Source organism: Propithecus coquereli, unplaced genomic scaffold, assembly GCF_000956105.1.
Source record: "Propithecus coquereli isolate 6110/MARCELLA unplaced genomic scaffold, Pcoq_1.0 Scaffold44, whole genome shotgun sequence".
Taxonomy (NCBI): Eukaryota; Metazoa; Chordata; class Mammalia; order Primates; family Indriidae; genus Propithecus; species Propithecus coquereli.
This window is the reverse complement of record NW_012150174.1, coordinates 10,535,864-10,553,592: the sequence shown is the minus strand read 5'-3', so window position 1 is coordinate 10,553,592 and position 17,729 is coordinate 10,535,864. Positions and strand designations below refer to the sequence as shown.

Sequence of the window (17,729 nt, the reverse complement as noted above, 5' to 3'; positions counted from 1 at the left end):
CTGTTGTTGGTATTTTTGGGTTTTCTACAGACAACCATGTCATCTGTAAGCAAAGACAGTTTTTTCTTCCTTCCCAATCTGTATACCTGTTATTTCCTTTTCTTGTCTTAGAGCATTAGCTAGGACTTCCAGCACACTGTTGAAATGGAGTGGTGAGAGAAGATATTCTTGCCTTATTTCTGATCTTAGTGAGTAAGCTTCTAGTTTTTCATCATTAAGTATGATGTTAGAGGTAGATTTTTTGTAGATGTTCTTTATCAAGTTGAGGAAGTTCCATTCTATTCCTAGTTTGCTGAGTTTTTATCATGAATAGGGTTGAATTTTGTCAAATGCTTTTTCTGTATCTATTTTTCTTCTTTACATGTGATGGATTTTATATATATACATATTTTTTTTTTGAGACAGTCCTGCTCTTTCACCCTGGCTAGAGTGCAGTGGCATCATTGTAGCTCACTGCATCCTCAAACTCCTGGGCTCAAGTGATCCTCCTGCCTCAACCTCTGAAGTAGCTGGGACTACAGGTACACACCATGATGCTTGGCTAATTTTTCTATTTTTCTTTTTTTTTTTTTTTTTGAGACAGAGTCTCAGCTCTTTTGCCCGGGCTACAGTGAGTGCCGTGGCGTCAGCCTAGCTCACAGCAACCTCAAACTCCTGGGCTCAAGCAATCCTTCTGCCTCAGCCTCCCGAGTAGCTGGGACTACAGGCATGCGCCACCATGCCCGGCTAATTTTTTCTATATATTTTTAGTTGTCTGATTAATTTCTTTCTATTTTTAGTAGAGACGGGGTCTCACTCTTGCTCAGGCTGGTTTTGAACTCCTGAGCTCAAGCAATCCGCCCGCCTCGGCCTCCCAGAGTAATTTTTCTATTTTTAGTAGAGGTGGGGTCTTGCTCTTGCTTAGGCTGGTCTGGAACTCCTGAGCTCGAGTGATCCTTCCCTTCAGCCTCCTGGAGTGATAGGATTACAGGTGTGAGCCACCTCGCCCAGCCGATGGATTATATTATTTTTGAATGTTAAACCATCCTTGTTGGGATAAATCCTACTTGGTCATGGTTGAACCTAAATCTTTTAATATTAACAATAAAATCAATAATTTTAGGTTAGATTTGTGAGTGCTAACCAAACCCCTCTACTCCCCAAAAACCCAACAGCTCCTAAAACTTTACCCTTATGAATTTAATATAATTTAATTCTAATATAATTTTTGCCAAGAATTTCTTAGAACAAGCACTCATTCAGGAATTTTAAATCTCTCAATTTAACAAAATATTTGTCTATCTCTCTGCACATGCAAACATAGATAATTTAATACCCATGTTTCATGATTAGATTGGTATAAAACAGTAGTCTCACAAGAGGGTTCAAAATGTATCTTCGAGCTCATCGTACAGCAAAAGTGAGAGGAGAAAAAGGCTGGGAAACATAGATACACTAATAGATGTTTCAAAAATTATTTTTATTGTTACATTCCAAAGAAGACATAGGAAGGAAAAGGCCAGTTATCCAATAACTGTTATACCTTTCAGAGAGAGGCACCCAGAACCCTAGTCCTAGTTCAAAGCTGCACACACAAGAGTTCAAACAGCTGCCTCTCAACATGACCGACCGGAAATGCTGACAAATATGTGTATATTATCAATCCAGGGAGGCTTGGGTTTAAAAGAAAATTTCCTTATTGCCAGTGTCCAAGTCCATAGGATTTGTCCTTGAAGATACTAGAAGATGAGAAAGACCACACACACCAAGACTATGTTTAGTCATTAGAGTAAACTAGCAAATGGCCAGTTTGTTCTAGGATGCGTTGCATCAGACATCACAGTACATGAAGAAAATCTGCATTTGTTAGGAGCCATCAGGCATTTCAGATCCAGTTTACCATGAAGTGCAGCCACGGGCCAACCAGATACCTAGACAATATAGTCAGTGCAAAAGTCAAATGGGTAGTCAGCACTTTGATGAGGCTGGCTATATTGCAGAAGATAAAACAAAACTTGAAAATAGAGTAAGGTCTATTTACAAATGTTTGTTTAGTAAAGTGACTTGAAAAAAGTTGTTAAGCACTTCCCAGGAATCCCTCCCCTCTCCCACCGAAAAACAAAAACACCTGAAAATTATCTTGAAAATCAAGTTAAAACTGTGGTGAAAAAGAGAGTGCTTGTTCCAGGTAAAGGACTTCAAGATAATTTACAGGCAGATTTATTTTTACTAGTAAAAGTCACAAATAGGAAAAGGTTTACTGGCTGACTTTGAGATGTGTGCTTTTAAAAATGTCTCTATTAATATGTTAACAAGAAAAAAACATCAAGCATGTTTTTGCTTCCAGTTTTGAATCTTCCAGTTTGAAATCAACAGGGTATTAAAATAAAATCCAGGAAAACTCAAGTCAATTTTTTCCAGTTGTCTGCCTTGTTTCTTTCTAGCCACCTTGAATTTGATCCCCAATTAGCTGAGGACAACATGTCGGTCAAAGACAGATTTTCGCTGCTCTTGAACTTGAAGCTTCCAGCGCTGCTGGGCATATTCTACCTTGTTTAGTACATTGGCTCGACTGCGGGAGCGGGCCAGCACATCATGGGCATTTGCAAAAGGCTGGTGATCCTAAAAGTCCAGGAATGAAGAACATCAGAGATGGCATGGTTAGCATAAAACACACAACACAAAATAGCAGTTAGTTTACGACAGAGACAGGAGCAGGTAGACTTTTCAAACAGAGCATCTATTTGGCTAAGCACTCCTGGGCACTGAACTATCGAAAGTAGAATGAACTCAACTATCAGAAGTAGGTGGTTCAGGAAATAGCAATGAAGGGGTATTTCCATGGGTCACCATTTCCCTTAAGAAGCAGAGACCAAGCCAAAGACAGTGGTTATTTGTGTTAAACAGAAGTCTTCCCTGACTAGTAGGGAAAAGAAAATCTATTTTCATGTTATTATCTCCATGTTTTAGATATGGAAAGCAGGGCCTTTCCTTCCTTTATTCAACACTACATAGCTAATCTGTGGCAAAGGAAAGATCTGTCTTTTAATTTCCTGACTCCATTATATTAGAATTGTTTATTTGCCAGGTTGGAGCCACGTTCACTCTGGGAGATGAGTTGACAAGGTCTTATCTTCGTTTGTTTTCATCTTTCCCTATACCCTCAACACATACACAAAATGGGCTAATTTCCAAAAGTTTTCTCATTCCTCCCCTTTCCCAATCTGTAAAGAAAACAGACACAGCTCAAGTGCTAAAATTACCCTCTATTACCAAGGACAGTAAGGAATTATTTACTTCAGCATTTCTAGTGGACAAAGACTTGAATCTTTCATTTCTGAGCACCCAGAGGCCTCCATGCAAGTTGCTGCATTAGGAAAGAGGCTATTGAAAGGTTACCCAGGTATCTGTGTAGGAAACCAACCTACCCTGGTTAAAGTAAACCAATGCAACTGGATGTTTGTAGTCATTACACAGGAAACCACCATGCTAATCTATCTATGAATGAGATATAAACACAGCTGCCTAAACGACAAAAAGCATTCAATAGTAATTTATTGCTTTTGTTTGCCTTTTCCTTGATCTCTTTTTCCTGAAACCCAGGTTAGCAAAACTTCCAAATGTTCCAACATAAGATCCAAGTCACAAGTCTTACCTCTTAAATAAACTAAGCTTTGCCTCTAGGAAAGAAAATTGTTTTGCTGTGCATGTTTGAAAAAGCTCCATTATATAATCCAGGGCAAGAGTCTACATGTGCATGGAAATCTATACATAACTACATAACTCTATACACAACTATAACAATATACTGTTATAAAACCTGCTGTTTTTCTACAGCAAAACATTTGCACAATGTTTACATTTGAAAGATATCAAAGAGTTTTCTATAAAGAATCTTTCCTTGCCTTCTTTACCAAGATTCCCTCAACTTTTCAGTTAATTTAGGTAATGGCTTGTGTAAAAGTCATTTATTTTTAAATTTTTTTTTTTTTTTTGAGGTACAGGGTCTTGCTATGTTGCTCAGGCTGGAGTGCAGTGGCTATTCACAGGCACGATCACTGTGCACTATAGCCCTGAATTCGTGGGCTCAAGCAATTCTCCTGCCTCAGCCTCCCAAGTAGCTGGGACTACAGGCTACTTTAAAATTTTTAACCTTACAAATGAAAATGAAAAAGACAATTCCATGAAGTTCAAAATGTTTCAAAGATGTAAGGAAGAAGGTAAGTGAAGAGGAAGGCTAAAGTTGTAGGACTGATTTCCCACAAGGAAATAAACTGACCCAAGGTCATTCAACAAATTAGCATAAACCCAAAAACTTAGCTTAATAACCTTGACTTAGTGTTGTATCTTCTCAAAACACAGATTTTGGTCAGGAAGATTAAAATGACACTATAGGAATATGGTGCTTCAATGACATTGTATATAAAATATCTCCTGAGTCAAGCATCAGAGGGGGAAAAAATATCACCATTGGTTTGTTTTGACATAAACAACACTGGGAAGTAGGATGTAGTTTATCAGTAGAGCACCTCTCAGTTTCATAGTCCTGTTATCTACTCTTCAAGGTGGGAGAGAAAAATCTTCTTAAGGGACAAATTCAAAAGACTAAACAAGCCAGTTAATCCTTTGGGTCTGTTCTCCACCTATCAGAACAAGAATGAACTAGCTGCACATGGTCATGGATGCTGGGAGAATGCAAATAGAGATTTACCCTTTTTATATGTTTGTTCTTTTTACACCTGATAAAATTACAATAAATACAAAACATGTTTTAATGTAATGCTTTGATAATAATGATAATGTGCCATGGATACATGATACAGTAAATATTGTGACTTCTTGCAGTGAGCTTCTTAACTATTTGTACTAACTTATTTGCTTTAAAAGGCTCTACACAGAGCAAATATGGAAAAAATGAAAACTGAGAATTTAACAAAAGCATGTTTTAAAGTACATAAATAGTAAATAACCTACATCTTGGATAAGCAATAACTGCAGGAATTTAAATTTAACTTCTTTTTGTACAGAGTTGTTACCATAAATTTACAGCTCTGATCAGAAAAACACTCTCTACCCAGAATCTGTTTAACAGATATCCAAGAGTCAGAAGAGTGAGCCAGGCCTCTCAGAGACAATGTTCTCAAATGGTCAACATATAGGCAGAAACAATCACTGGTGGACAAGAAGGTTAACGAACATGTGACCTCATCAGTCAAATGCCTGCCCTACATGTTTCTGTCTACACATTTGTGCATCCATTTCTTTCATGTTCTGTGTGTATTATATTATCTATTTCTAAAATCAGGAACAGATATTAATGCTGTAAAGCAGTGGTCCCCAACCTTTTGGGCACCAGGGACTGGTTTCATGGAAGACAATTTTTCCACAGACCAGGGGTGGGTTGGGGTGGGGGTGTGGTGGTGCGGAGCTCAGGTGGTGATGCATGGACCATTTCCTAACAGGCCACAGACCGGTACTGGGCCATGGCCTGGGGGGTTGGGGACCACAGCTGTGAAGGATGTAGTTTAAGGAAAACTTTCAACCTCTGTGACTATAATGAAAATGGTTTACGTGGCCTTTGATACATAACATTCTCATATGTCATTATTTCTCAAGTGGGGGTGATTTTGCTCCCCCAGGGACATTTGGCAATGTTTGTGGACATTTCTGATTGCTATAATTGGGATGGAGGGGTGCTATTGGCATCCAGTGGATGGAAGTCAGGGATGCTATTAAATATCTTATAATGAACAGTACAGCCACCGCCCCCCAATAACAAAGCATAATTTGACCCAAAATGTCTATCGTGTCAAGGTTGAGAAACTCTGAATATGTGAATGAAAGTGAACATGGAAACAGTATTTGAGACTCTAATGCTCCTGGTATACAACTTCCCTTCCTTCCAGCTCTCTCACCCATTAGCCCTACCATGCCTGCTTTTTGACTGCACCAAAACTCTAGTCTTAACTTTCTCCCACCCTATCAATCCCCTCCTGGAATTCTTTAAAATACGTGTTTCTTACATGATTAAAAATAAAAGGGGGTAAAACATTAGTCATTTCTTTTACATATCTGTTTCTGTTTTATTTATCTCTTTATTCCTAGTACCCAGCATAGTACCTGGTATACAAGTTAATTCATTATATGTTGTTGGGGTTAATAAAAGTGGCAAGGGAAAAAGAGGCAGAGGTGTTCTTATGAAAGTTCTTGACTAAAAAAATTCAATCTTGACCAAATGAGTGTTTGTCACTGATATTCATGAGACAACAGTGTGTTGACCAAAAAGCAGCCTCTGTTTGTTATACCTCAAGCCATCCAGTCAGAATGATCCCTTTTCCCATCTTTTACTAACAGGTCCACAAGCTATTCCAGAGTAAAAGGACTTTTGAGTGTGACTGGCAAGGGCTCACTCCAAATTTGACTTTTGGAATTCTTGAAACTAGAGTGAATTTTATCCACTTTAAGGAACACAGTCTAATAAAATAATCCAAAGGAAAAATTTCTAAAAAAAATTATATATAATAATGAAGTAGTAGAAAATTGAGAAACAATCCCAAATAAGATAATGGTAAAACAAACAATATAATTCTCTAAGCTATACTGAATAACAAGTTTGTGGACTATGTCAATTTCTGGACATTTTTTAATGAAGTAGTGTTAAAAATAAAAAGGAGACCATGAGACAATTTATACACTAATTATACCCACTGTATATACAAATATAAATGTGTTTTAAAGATAGGAAGAGAATCTAGAATGATAGTTTCATTTTTCTCTAGAGTTAAAGATCACAGATTTTTTTTTTAAGCAATAGAAAAAAGGAAATATAAAGCGTTAGCAGGTTATCAAGTTGTATTTCACTAAGAAAAGAATATCATGGTCTTCATGCTTCCCTTCATTGAAACCACTCTGCCTTCTAAAATATTTGGTGACACTGATAGGAACGGTGTTTCAGGCAGGAGCTTGAGAAGAAACTATCTCAGATGCTTTTTCTCAATGTAAACATGGGAAGTCAGTGAAAATTGTGCCTTTGGTGCCGAAAGCAAGGCCTTGTGTAGCACACTTACCAAGAATCATCAGTTTAAAACACCACATTTATGGCCTTATAATATAGAGCAATTTCCTCAAAGAAATATACTAAAATTAGAACTGTCTTTAGCTTCTCTAGCTGAGGATCTGCTCCAGCAAGCGAATTTCTATGTGTGACTATTTTTCACCTGCACTTTACATCAGATGATGACAGAGACTGGCCATGCACAGCTAGGACAGGTGGCGAACTTACCCCAACATCGTCATCACTCTGTATCAACTGTGAGTGTCCAAAGAGGCGCCTCTTCAGTATGGGCTCAACCAGAGTAAGATATACCATGTATAGAAGTAGAAGGCCCAAAATAGAGAGATAAATTATAATGGTAACCTAAAGGAAATTGAAAATAAGTTACATCTCTCAGTATCAATCTGTGGTGTTTTGCAGAAAAAAAAAGAAAAGAAAAGAAGTTATATCTCTGCTCAAGAAGTTAAATCTCAAGAAATAAGAATTTTGTATATTGATAGTAAAGCAGACTGATTATCTGCTAAGCCTATATGATTTCTATACAAACCAGATACTAATATAAGAAACTCTTCACCAAAGTACTAAAGAAAAAGAGGAAAGGAAGCATTTTGTCTTTAGGATCCATTTTGAGAGTCTTCAAAGCTCCATCTTCACCTACTGCTAATGACTTGTCACCAAGGCTAGCACAGCAGATTTCTTTTTTCAACAGAACACAGTGTCCTAGATTCAGCAGCACTGCTGCCAAAACAAGTTAAAGGAACCCCAACAGAAAATGTAATTCAGGTGAATTTCAACAGAATACTCTTTTAGATCAATTTAGATATACAAAAATACTTTCTAAGCCAGAGATTTTCTTGGGATCTTAATTCATGAGCTGACAAAAAGTACAGTGTGACATACCCACTAGAATGGCCATAAAATAAATAGACAATACCAAGTGTTGGCAAAGGTATGGAGAGACTGAGCCCTTATATACACTGCTGGTGGGAATGTAAAATGGTATAACCACTTTGGAAAACAATCTGACAGTCTCTTAAAAAGTTAAACATAAACTTATCACTCTAAGAAATTTACCCAAGAGAAAGGAAAACATATATCCACACAAAGACATGTACACAGATATTCATGATAGTATTATTCATCATAGTAAAAATTTGGAAATAATCCAAGTGTCTATCAATTGATGAATGGATATTCACAGAATGGAATGCTATTCAGGAATAAAAAGGAATGACATACTGATACATGCTACAACTTGGGTAAATATTATGCTAAGTGAAAGAAGCCAGTCACAGAAGACCACATTGTCATACCACATATATAATCCATTTATATGAAATGTCTAGATATGTAGAGACAGAAGCAGAATAGTGATTGTTGGGGGGTAGGGGTGGGAATGAGGATTAACTGTAAATGGGCATGAGGGATCTTTTTGGGGTGATGGGAATGTTTTAAAACTGGATTTTAAAAAGTTTTGAATTTGCTAAAATTTATAAAATTATACACTTATAATGAGTGACTTTTAGGGAATATAAATTATACATCAAAAAATATGTTAGAAAAATAGTACAGTGAGGATTTCTCTACAGTATATAGCACTCTGTTGGAGCAGGAGCTCTCCCACAGGGTCAATCACAGCAGAAATCTTTGTGATTATTATTACTGACCACCACAGATTCCCCACAAGGCCTTTTTTCCTTTTGGGATAGGGATCTAAATTTTTGTTTTGTCTAGAGACCATGCAAAAGCAGAAAAGAGATACACAGACACACACATATATATTGTTTACCTTGATTGTGACGGAGCTTCTTTCCTCATATTTGCATTCACAGCGTAGACAATATGCTTCTACGTCAGGCCCCCGCACAGGCATGGGATCCACAACATGAAGGCAATCGCTGAAAAAACAAAGATAAAATACTGCTTAAACCTGGCTGTGTGTTCTACTTGCCAAGGATCAAAACTTTCCTGAAATCCAGATTAATCACTGAACTTACCCAATGAAAGAATATAAGGAACAAATAATCAATAAGGCAAAGTGAAATAATTTCCTCTCTCAGTATTAACATTTCAGTAAGATTTAACCATCTAAGAAGCCATAAAGATATGTACATAGTAGTTGTCTATCTTTAAAGTTAAAATACTGTTAACAGTTACAAAAATACACCTGAAAAATCCCAAATGGGGTAGAAAACTACTTAACAAATCAAGTCATACTGTTCAGTTACCAAGCAAAACTACTTTAAATGGTTTAAAGTGAGATGGGGCATTGTTCACATATAAGATTGTCTCAGGCTGGGTGCAATGGCTCATGCCTGTAATCCCAGCACAACAAGAGATCAAGGCAGGAGAATTGCTTGAGGCCAGGAGTTTGAGACTCCTATGGGCAACATAGCAAGACCTATCGCTACCAAAAAAAAAAAAAAAAAGAAAAAGAAAAAATTAGCCACGGCATCCACCTATAGTCCTATCTACTTAGGAGGCTGAGGCAGGAAGATTGTTTGAGCCCAGGAGTTCGAGGTTACAGTGAGCTATGGTTGGGCCACTGCACTCCTCCAGCCTGGGCAGATAGAGCGAGACTCTGTCTCTTAAAAAAAAAAAAACTATCAAAAATATCTTTTCCTAGAAATCTATCAATTCCAAAAAATAACTAAATTGTTGCTCTCCTGAGCTATTAAGAGTCTACTACTCTGATTGTCTTCAGCAAAAGTAGGCAAAAGCTTTCCGGCCCTCCTGCCAGCTGCATGGCAATTCTCTTCCCTGTAGGCATGTCCTCCTTAGGCATTTCTGGCTGCCCCAAGCATTCCACTACAGCATCCTATCTTATTTCACTCATTCTTCTTGGGACCACCCAATACTCTAGGACCCATTCCTTCTCTTTCCCTATCAAAATGTACTTTGTCATGTTCTGTTGCCTCTGAACTGTGGCATTGGAAAGAAAATCCAAAATGGTATTAATATAAATTATAAAAGTTCAGTTAGTCATCCTTAACAGGTAATTTCATTTTAACAAAGGTAGTAATGAAAAATTAAATCTCCACTGATAGAATTTCAAATAAGGGTAAGGTCCTTCAACTTACACCATAAAAGTGTGAGGCCTGCTCTAAACAAATAGAAGGCAAGGCATGTATCTAACTGGCTTCAGGCATAAAATGGGCAGAGGAAACTAAATCCCAAAACAGGGGCTATCTATCTCAGAATTAAAGAAGTCATTCAGCCCAACACTTACAGAATTCACCTGCACAAGGTCACAGGGTAAATTAGTAGCTGAAAAAGGACCAGAATCCAGGACTCCTGCCTCCTAGGTCAGCCCTTCGTCTCTCTGAACCTCAGGAAAGTGAGACTTATCTCCTTTTCAGCTTCCTATTTCAGCTTTGGAAGCCTCAGCAACAATACCTAAGAATTACTTGGGAATCTAAGTGCTGAGTAAGTATTGACTGTTTCTTTTGAAGGACAAACAAAAAGGAATAGAGTGCTGTGCAAAAGTCATGCAGGGCTACAAGGAAGCAGGAAGGTTGCTTCAGGCTGATCAGCAATTATCAACAAAACTAGACCTATACAGAGCTCAACCACTTTAGGAACTAGACAACACCTCCCCCTAGTGCCAAAAGGAAGACATTAACTTTATATCCCCAACACAAACCAGAGTACTATAACTTTTCTTAAGTTTTAAGTCAGCCAGCATAAGTCAATGAAGAATGAAAGCTAACAACTGGACAAAATGAGAGGCCTAGAAAACAGAAGGTAAAAATATATCTAGGGCCTCACAGGTATTGGAAGCCTCACAAAGCCATAACAACCTGGTTGATCATAACTTGCCTGCCCTTCTAAAGCCAATTAAAATTTTTCGGTGCCAATTGGGAACCTACCCCCAGTAAAAAGCTAAGCTGCAGGAAGGAAGCAAGGGAGAATGGGAGGAAAGGAAGAAAAATCCTAAACAAGTCTTGTTTTCAACTGCTTATTTTCAAAGCTTCCTACGTTGACCAATAACCAGGGATGAATGACATAGGGTTCTAAGTCTTGAAATAACAAAAAGTTAGTGAAAACATTAGCACTAAACACTTGAATAGTGAGTTCATTTGCCACTCAAATGACATGCATTTCATTCTACTACTGATATATCTACACTGGTATATGTCTGTAATCCCTGTTACTCTGTTACTAGGGAGGCTGAGGCAGGAGGATTGCTTAAACCCAGGAACTTGAGACTAGCCTGGACAATACCGTGATATCCCATCTCAACAAAAAAAAAGATTTATTTGCACTTTCTTGCATCATATAAAGTAACTTCCTGATATAAAACCTATAAGAATATAGCCAAATCACTTGGGAATAAGAAACTATTTAAAGTAGAACATGGAATTTTACAAAAAGTTCTCAAGAACACATTTACCAAATATTAGGCTGAACCTAAATGCATATCATGGGAAGAATGGACAACGGCATCAGAGAAAGTAACCACACTCAAAGACTGCCTTTTCTTTTTCAAAGTCAGGTTGGAATATCTTTAACTAAATGAATTTAATCTTGCTTTCAAACCCTTTGCTGGCTATTTAGTTGTGAAATCAGGTACATGTGAAAGTTCCTAGCTATTTTTCTTGTATTCCTATCCCATCAATCTTCCACTGTGATTACAAACCATAAAACATCATAATTCCATGAGAGGGAGCACATTAGTCCCAACATAACACAACTGCTTCCCACCTATTTCATGACACATGTAGAAAAAGCTATCATTTCCAAGGTCTGCTGGGATAAACAGAGAAGGCTGCTGGTGGCTAGTCAGTCAGGATCCCATTCATCACAGGCCTGCTTGACTGCCCCAGGGCTGAAGGGATCACCAACTTGGCATGCCTACAACTTATTCACGTACACCAAATGAGACTTTTAGACATAGCCTCCCATACTTGGCAATGTTATCGCCAAAACCTGCAAGTTGTAAAAATTATAACCCAGATAAAGGTGGCTTGCTTACCTTCCACTGAAAAACAGGAGGGAGAAAGATCCCTCACCAAAACTTAAGGGTGCACAGGAAGGTAGCCATGGTAGTTTAGGTGCCACACACCCTGTCCCATCCCCCCATGAAACCCTGCCTACCTGGGCTGAGTGTTTTGGCTATACTCCTTTAGGCTTACATCATGCACTCAGGGACTTACTCTCACTCTTTCAAATGGAAATACAATTTGACACTTTTGTTCAAAAAGAAATACATAAAAAGAAAAGTATACATTGGATGAACATTCTGAACTAACAGTGACAACCATAGAAAGAAATCTGATAGGAAATTCAATAATCCAGAATACTTACCAATCTTTCTGGGATATGTTCTTATTATAAATATGCCCAGAATTTTCCTTATAGGGAGGACAGATACATTTACATCGGACATCCTCGAAATTCTGTAACCAAAAGGGAAACTTAGTATAGCTTGTTGACAGTTTAGCATCAATATTTTTAAAAACTGCACCATACATATTTTGCTAAGCAGCCCCTGCCAAATATCCTGAAACCATTCATTTAAAACTTTAACTTCGAGAGATAAAAGTTTTTAAAAGCAGTAAGTCCTTTATGGTAATGCTAATGAATCAGTATATATTACACAAAATTATTTTAAAATAATGCCTAATACACAATCTGACTTATTAACCACATTTATGGGTTACATGACAATCAAATTATGCTAATATTATCACTATGCACCTGTCAATATGAAGACACATAGTAAACAGATAGTTGTGCCTATAAATAAGAATGCTGATTATGATTACAGAAGGCTGGGGAAGAATCAAACTAAAAAACATTCACAAAAAAAGTCACGATTCTTCTACCTATTATTCTTTCACCCTTTGGTAGAATTTGCTGACATGGATAAAAGGAGTTGGGCCACAGTCCTGCAGAAGGGTTGAAGTTTTAGAGGCACCCAGCTAAAACTAGAAAGGAAGTACATAGGAAAGTTCCTTGATTCTAACTGAGATCAGTTTGGTCTATCCTTCCCAGGAAACTTTGCTTCTAATTTCCTGATTGACAGACAGGACAACTACCAACAAAACAAGTTTCAAGAGGTGGAGGAAGAGGTGACTAAATATCTATCTGCATAGAGAAAACAGGAGATGCTTCCTCAGCAAAGGGGAATCTATTTGAGGAGGCAGTGGCTCATTAGTCTCCAGAGGACCATGCCCACTGCTCCTATGTACAGTGATACATCTGGCAGAGCTGTTAACAATTCATAAACCACTTAGTGAGCATTTGCTCTGTGCCAGACCTCATGCTCAATGAGGCGAATTCAGATAAAACATGGTTCCTGCCCATAATCAGACACACCCTAGTAAAGGAGACTGACAAATAAATACATGATCAAAATACACTACATAAAGTGATGAGGGGAGATATGCAAAGGGTGCCAGCAATGTTTTGAAAGTCAGGAGATTTGCTACTGTCCCTGTTTCTGGTGGGAAGTGGGGAAGGTTTCAAAAAGAAGCCCTGATCAAGAACATTTGCTTGCCTGTAAACTGTCTTCCTCAGACCCTAAAGGTATTATAAAGTTCTTATTTTTTAAAACTGCAATGTCATTCTGTTTTCCCATATCAGTGTGAGTTCCTTCTATTTTCCCTCAAAACGAGCTAGCTCATCAAAGAGGAAGCACAAGTATGCACCGGGCAGGGGAAAGTCTGGAGAGTAGGGGCACCAAAGAGCAGCAAGAGAGGACTAGAGGGTCAAGAAACCAAATCAGGGAGAAGGCCACAACCTCCCCTCTCTAGCAGTTTGGTTCTTCTCTTATGCACTAAATTATAAGGAAGAGAGAAGGCAAAAAAGGGACCAAGAGGCCGTGGAGGGAGTTAGATGAGAACATGAAGCTGGTGAGAGATACTTTGTAGGCCTTACTGGGAGGGAAGCCTGCCAGGAGGGGGGCAAGTTCCCACAATGGGAAGGGAGTATGTTCATGGATGAGCTGAGATAAATTAGTCCCTATAGGGAAGGCTTCTCTCACATGGGGGCTTCCTATCGTATTGGCTTGGGGAATGGCGGAGCCTGTGAGGCGGGTGGGGGGTGGGTAGGCTGTCAGAAAAGGGAAGGTTGGAGTTAAAGGCTCTCAGAGTTGAAAAGGTTGTAAGGTTTGAGAGGGCGCTGTCGGAGCTGGGAAGGGAACTGTCAAGGAGGTGAGGAGTTGCTGTCCGGGTTCTGGGCACTGTCAGGGACGGGGGTGGTGTGGGGACGGTGACTTCCAGGCTGCGAAGAGCTGAGGGCGAGAGTGCTACGAGGCAGTCGGGAGGCTTCGGGGTGGGAGTTGGGGTTTGCCAGGGCTGTGAGGCTAGGTGTCCGGAGGTCAGGGCTGGGAGGGGAACTGGGTGCACCGCAGGTTGGCAGACGCAGTTTCCGCAAGGCCAGAGGCAGGGGAGGAGCTCCTGTCAGGAGCGAAGGCTGGGCGGGACTCACCTTGGCGGCGTCTGACAGCTGCACCAGCAGCAGCACGGAGAGCGCCAGGCACGACAGGCTGAGCAGGGAGCCGAGCCGAAGGAGGCCTCCCCACAGAGTCGCCATTGCTGCCAGGCCCGGCCGTCCCCACTGCCCGGAGCCCCCGAGACCTGCTCCGGGGTCGGGCTCAGGTTCGGGATCCGGCTCGGGATCCTCCACCCGCACTTCCGTCTGGGCCTTCGCGTCACCAGTGCGCCGGGTCAGATGCAAAAAGCATCCGCCCCGGAAACGGTTCCCGGTGCGAAAGGGCCCGGAGACTGCGCCGTTCGGGCCTACACTCGGCTCCGGAACGGAAGGGGGCCTCTCTGGGGTGGCAGCGTGGGCCCAGCAGAGCTCTGAGGCCCTTGGATGTCTTCCCCGGGCGCGGAAGCCACGAGGGTTTATGGAGCCGCCATTGCGATGCAAAGTCCTTCCACCCAGAGAGACCCCAGCGAACTCCGGACGTCACACGGGGGACTCCAGCTGCCCTTGAAAGGCCGGAGCCGTTCGATGCCAGACCCATCCCGGCCGGCGCTGGCAGGGGTGCTAACCGTGGAGACGGGACTAGCCGAGCCATACCTTTCCGGGGAGCCCACCCCCAGTCAGAGGGTCGGGGGTCGTCTCTGCACTTTAGGTACTAACCTGCCGCCCACGTGCCTCCTGGACACAACTCCCCGCTGGGTTTCTAACAGTCTCTGTGAGCTGCCCTCGTGGGTGTGGCCTCCCCTTGGTCCAGCCTGCAGCTAGGAAGTGGGTCACAGCGGCGGGGCTAGGCTGGCCCGGCCCAGGCCAGGCTCCGGAAGATGTGGAGTTGGGAAAGAACCGCCCCGGTAGTATCCTCCGCCCAGAACTCCAGGAGGTGGGGAATCAGGGCGCTACGCCCTGGCGAGGCAGTGCCTATTCACGGCGGCTGACCCCTAACTCAGAGTTAGGGGAGCACTTCACCAGTCTTCGTAGGGCTGTCACTCTCTGTCGGTACAATGGAAGTATCCTGGAGATGGCATAATGTTTCCTATTAAAATATTTTTCAGTTAGTGGAGACAGTGGAGGTAGTGGAAAGGATTCAGGGCTCATCACAACCAGTAGTGATTTGCTGAATTACCTTGGGCAAATCACTTCCCTTTTCTAGGCCTCTGGGTCTTAGCTTAGTAAGGGGATTGAACTCTGTGGATTTCAAATTCTGTTCTCTTGTAATATCCGTGTTTCTTCCTCTGAACAGATTTTTAAAGATAAATCTTTTCCTAGTTTTTGGAAATGTTTCAATTAACAGAATTTTCTCAGTATTTTTTTTCCATGTGATTCTTATTGATGCTAGAATCTAACACAAGAAGGTGTCTGATGTTGCACCAAGTATATCTTAGCCCCTTTCAGTCCCAAATGGCAAGTGGTCCCCAGCCCCAACCAGAACCGGAGCGGCAGGGCTAGATGCCGTCTCACCAGGCTGCCCTGTGAAGATGCTATCACTTTGGTGAATTTTCAAGTCTTTGTAGTGGGTGTCCTGCTGGCCAGAGGACAGTCTGGAGACACTCTGGGTCAAATGTGTCACTGAGGCACTGTGGATCTGATTGTTCAAAGCTGATGCAGCAGCAAGTTAGGGATCAGTTTAGGGTTGTCTAGGTCTGGTATCTAGAGGAAATGCTCACTCTTTGGCTGAAACTTCATGGGCCTTCTCTTCCTTCTTCAGAATTATTTTCAAGGCCTTGATTGGGGGTACAGAGGCTTAGAGGAAATATGTAGTAATGCCTTAGTCTGATGGGCCTCATCTTTTAATGGAAAAACACTAAGTACACTTAGTCTTGGCAGAATTTTAGTGCTGCACTATCAAGTACAGTAACCACTAACGACATGGCAATTGAGCATTTGAAATGTGGCTAGTGTGAACTGAGATATGCTGTAAGTATGAAATATACAGTTTTTCAAAAACTTAGTATATATAAAAAAGCAAAATCTCAATAATTTTAAAACATCGAGGTTTAAATATTTTTGATACATTGGGTTAAATAAAATACATTATCAAAATGTTTCACTTGCTTTTTATTTCTTAAATGTGGCTACTGGAATATGTTATATTGATACTAGGCAGCACTTTTCTAGAATACAGAATGTGGCTACCATGAGTGTAGTGTAACTATAAAATGGTTGCTTGACTGGAGACTGAATGAAGGTTCAGGCCAAGGTAAGGAGAGGAGAGACAGGGAAGCACTGGTACAACTAGAGTCAAGGGTTTGGGGAGGTATATGTTTGCCAAAAAATGAATGTGATTTCAGGTGACTCAGTAGAAGTGGAGGGGTCGGTTCCTCTTGTTCTGCCATGCTCATCCCTACATAACTTACTTTTCCTTTAGGTCAGAGGTCGTCTAAGCCAGAAAGCCTTCCCTAACTTAAACACAGTCCTTCTGTGTGTGTGCATATCTCCTTCCTAACCTTACCCCATTAAGCTAAAATTATGTTCTCTTATCTGCCTTTAAACTCCCAACCTTCACCAAAATACTGTGAGCTCTTTGAGGGTAGGGACTTTGTCTTACTATCTTTATACCTGGAGACTGAGATCAAAACAATATATGTTTGTAGGGACCAGGGAAAGGAGAATGGGAGAGGCTCCTCTGGTCAATCTCAAAGAAAAGTATCAGGCACCTACTTGAATCCTTATTTGATTTCTGTTTTTTTTTTTTTTTTGAGACAGGGTCTCGCTCTGTGCCTAGGCTAGAGTGCAGTTGCATCATCATGGCTCACTGCAAGCTCAAACTGGCTCAAGTGATCCTCCTGCCTCAGCCTCCCGAGTAGCTGGGACTATAGGTGCCATGCCCAGCTATGTTTTCTATTTTTTGTAGAGATGGGGTCTCACTCTTGCTCAGGCTGGTCTTGAACTCCTGGCCTCAAGCGATCCTCCCACGTTGGCCTCCCAAAGTGCTAGGATTACAGGCATGAGCCACCATGCCTGGCCCTTATTTGATTCCTTTCTGACCATGACAGATGATGCTGAGATGCCCAAAGAAGTGCAAATGGTGGGATCTAGGTCACCATAGTAGGCAGGGGATAAAAGATTTCTGATCTAGGGTCTTCCTAGACCTTCAGGTCGTATCAGAGTTGTTCTACTTATAGACAGAGTGGTCTTACACAGTACCCACTCTTCTGTCCCTTTTCCTTGCTTCCCTGTAACTAGGTTTCCCTGCTCCATTCCTCTAAAGGAGTGGCACAGATCCAGGTGTACCCTCCCACATGACCTGGGTTCTCTTCTTTGTGAG

General features: G+C 40.9%; 1 protein-coding gene across 1 annotated transcript; it reads right to left on the bottom strand.

The window, feature by feature from the left end:
• Window positions 1–1,359: 1,359 nt before the first annotated feature.
• On the bottom strand, window positions 1,360–15,013 carry TMEM9B (TMEM9 domain family, member B). The gene is made up of 5 exons (XM_012654415.1): window positions 14,468–15,013; window positions 12,341–12,432; window positions 8,823–8,931; window positions 7,262–7,396; window positions 1,360–2,601 (listed from the first exon to the last, which is right to left on the bottom strand). The coding sequence occupies exons 1-5, from the start codon at window positions 14,570–14,572 to the stop codon at window positions 2,446–2,448; spliced, it is 597 nt and encodes a 198-aa protein (XP_012509869.1). The 5' UTR covers window positions 14,573–15,013; the 3' UTR covers window positions 1,360–2,445.
• Between the last annotated feature and the right edge of the window lie 2,716 nt (window positions 15,014–17,729).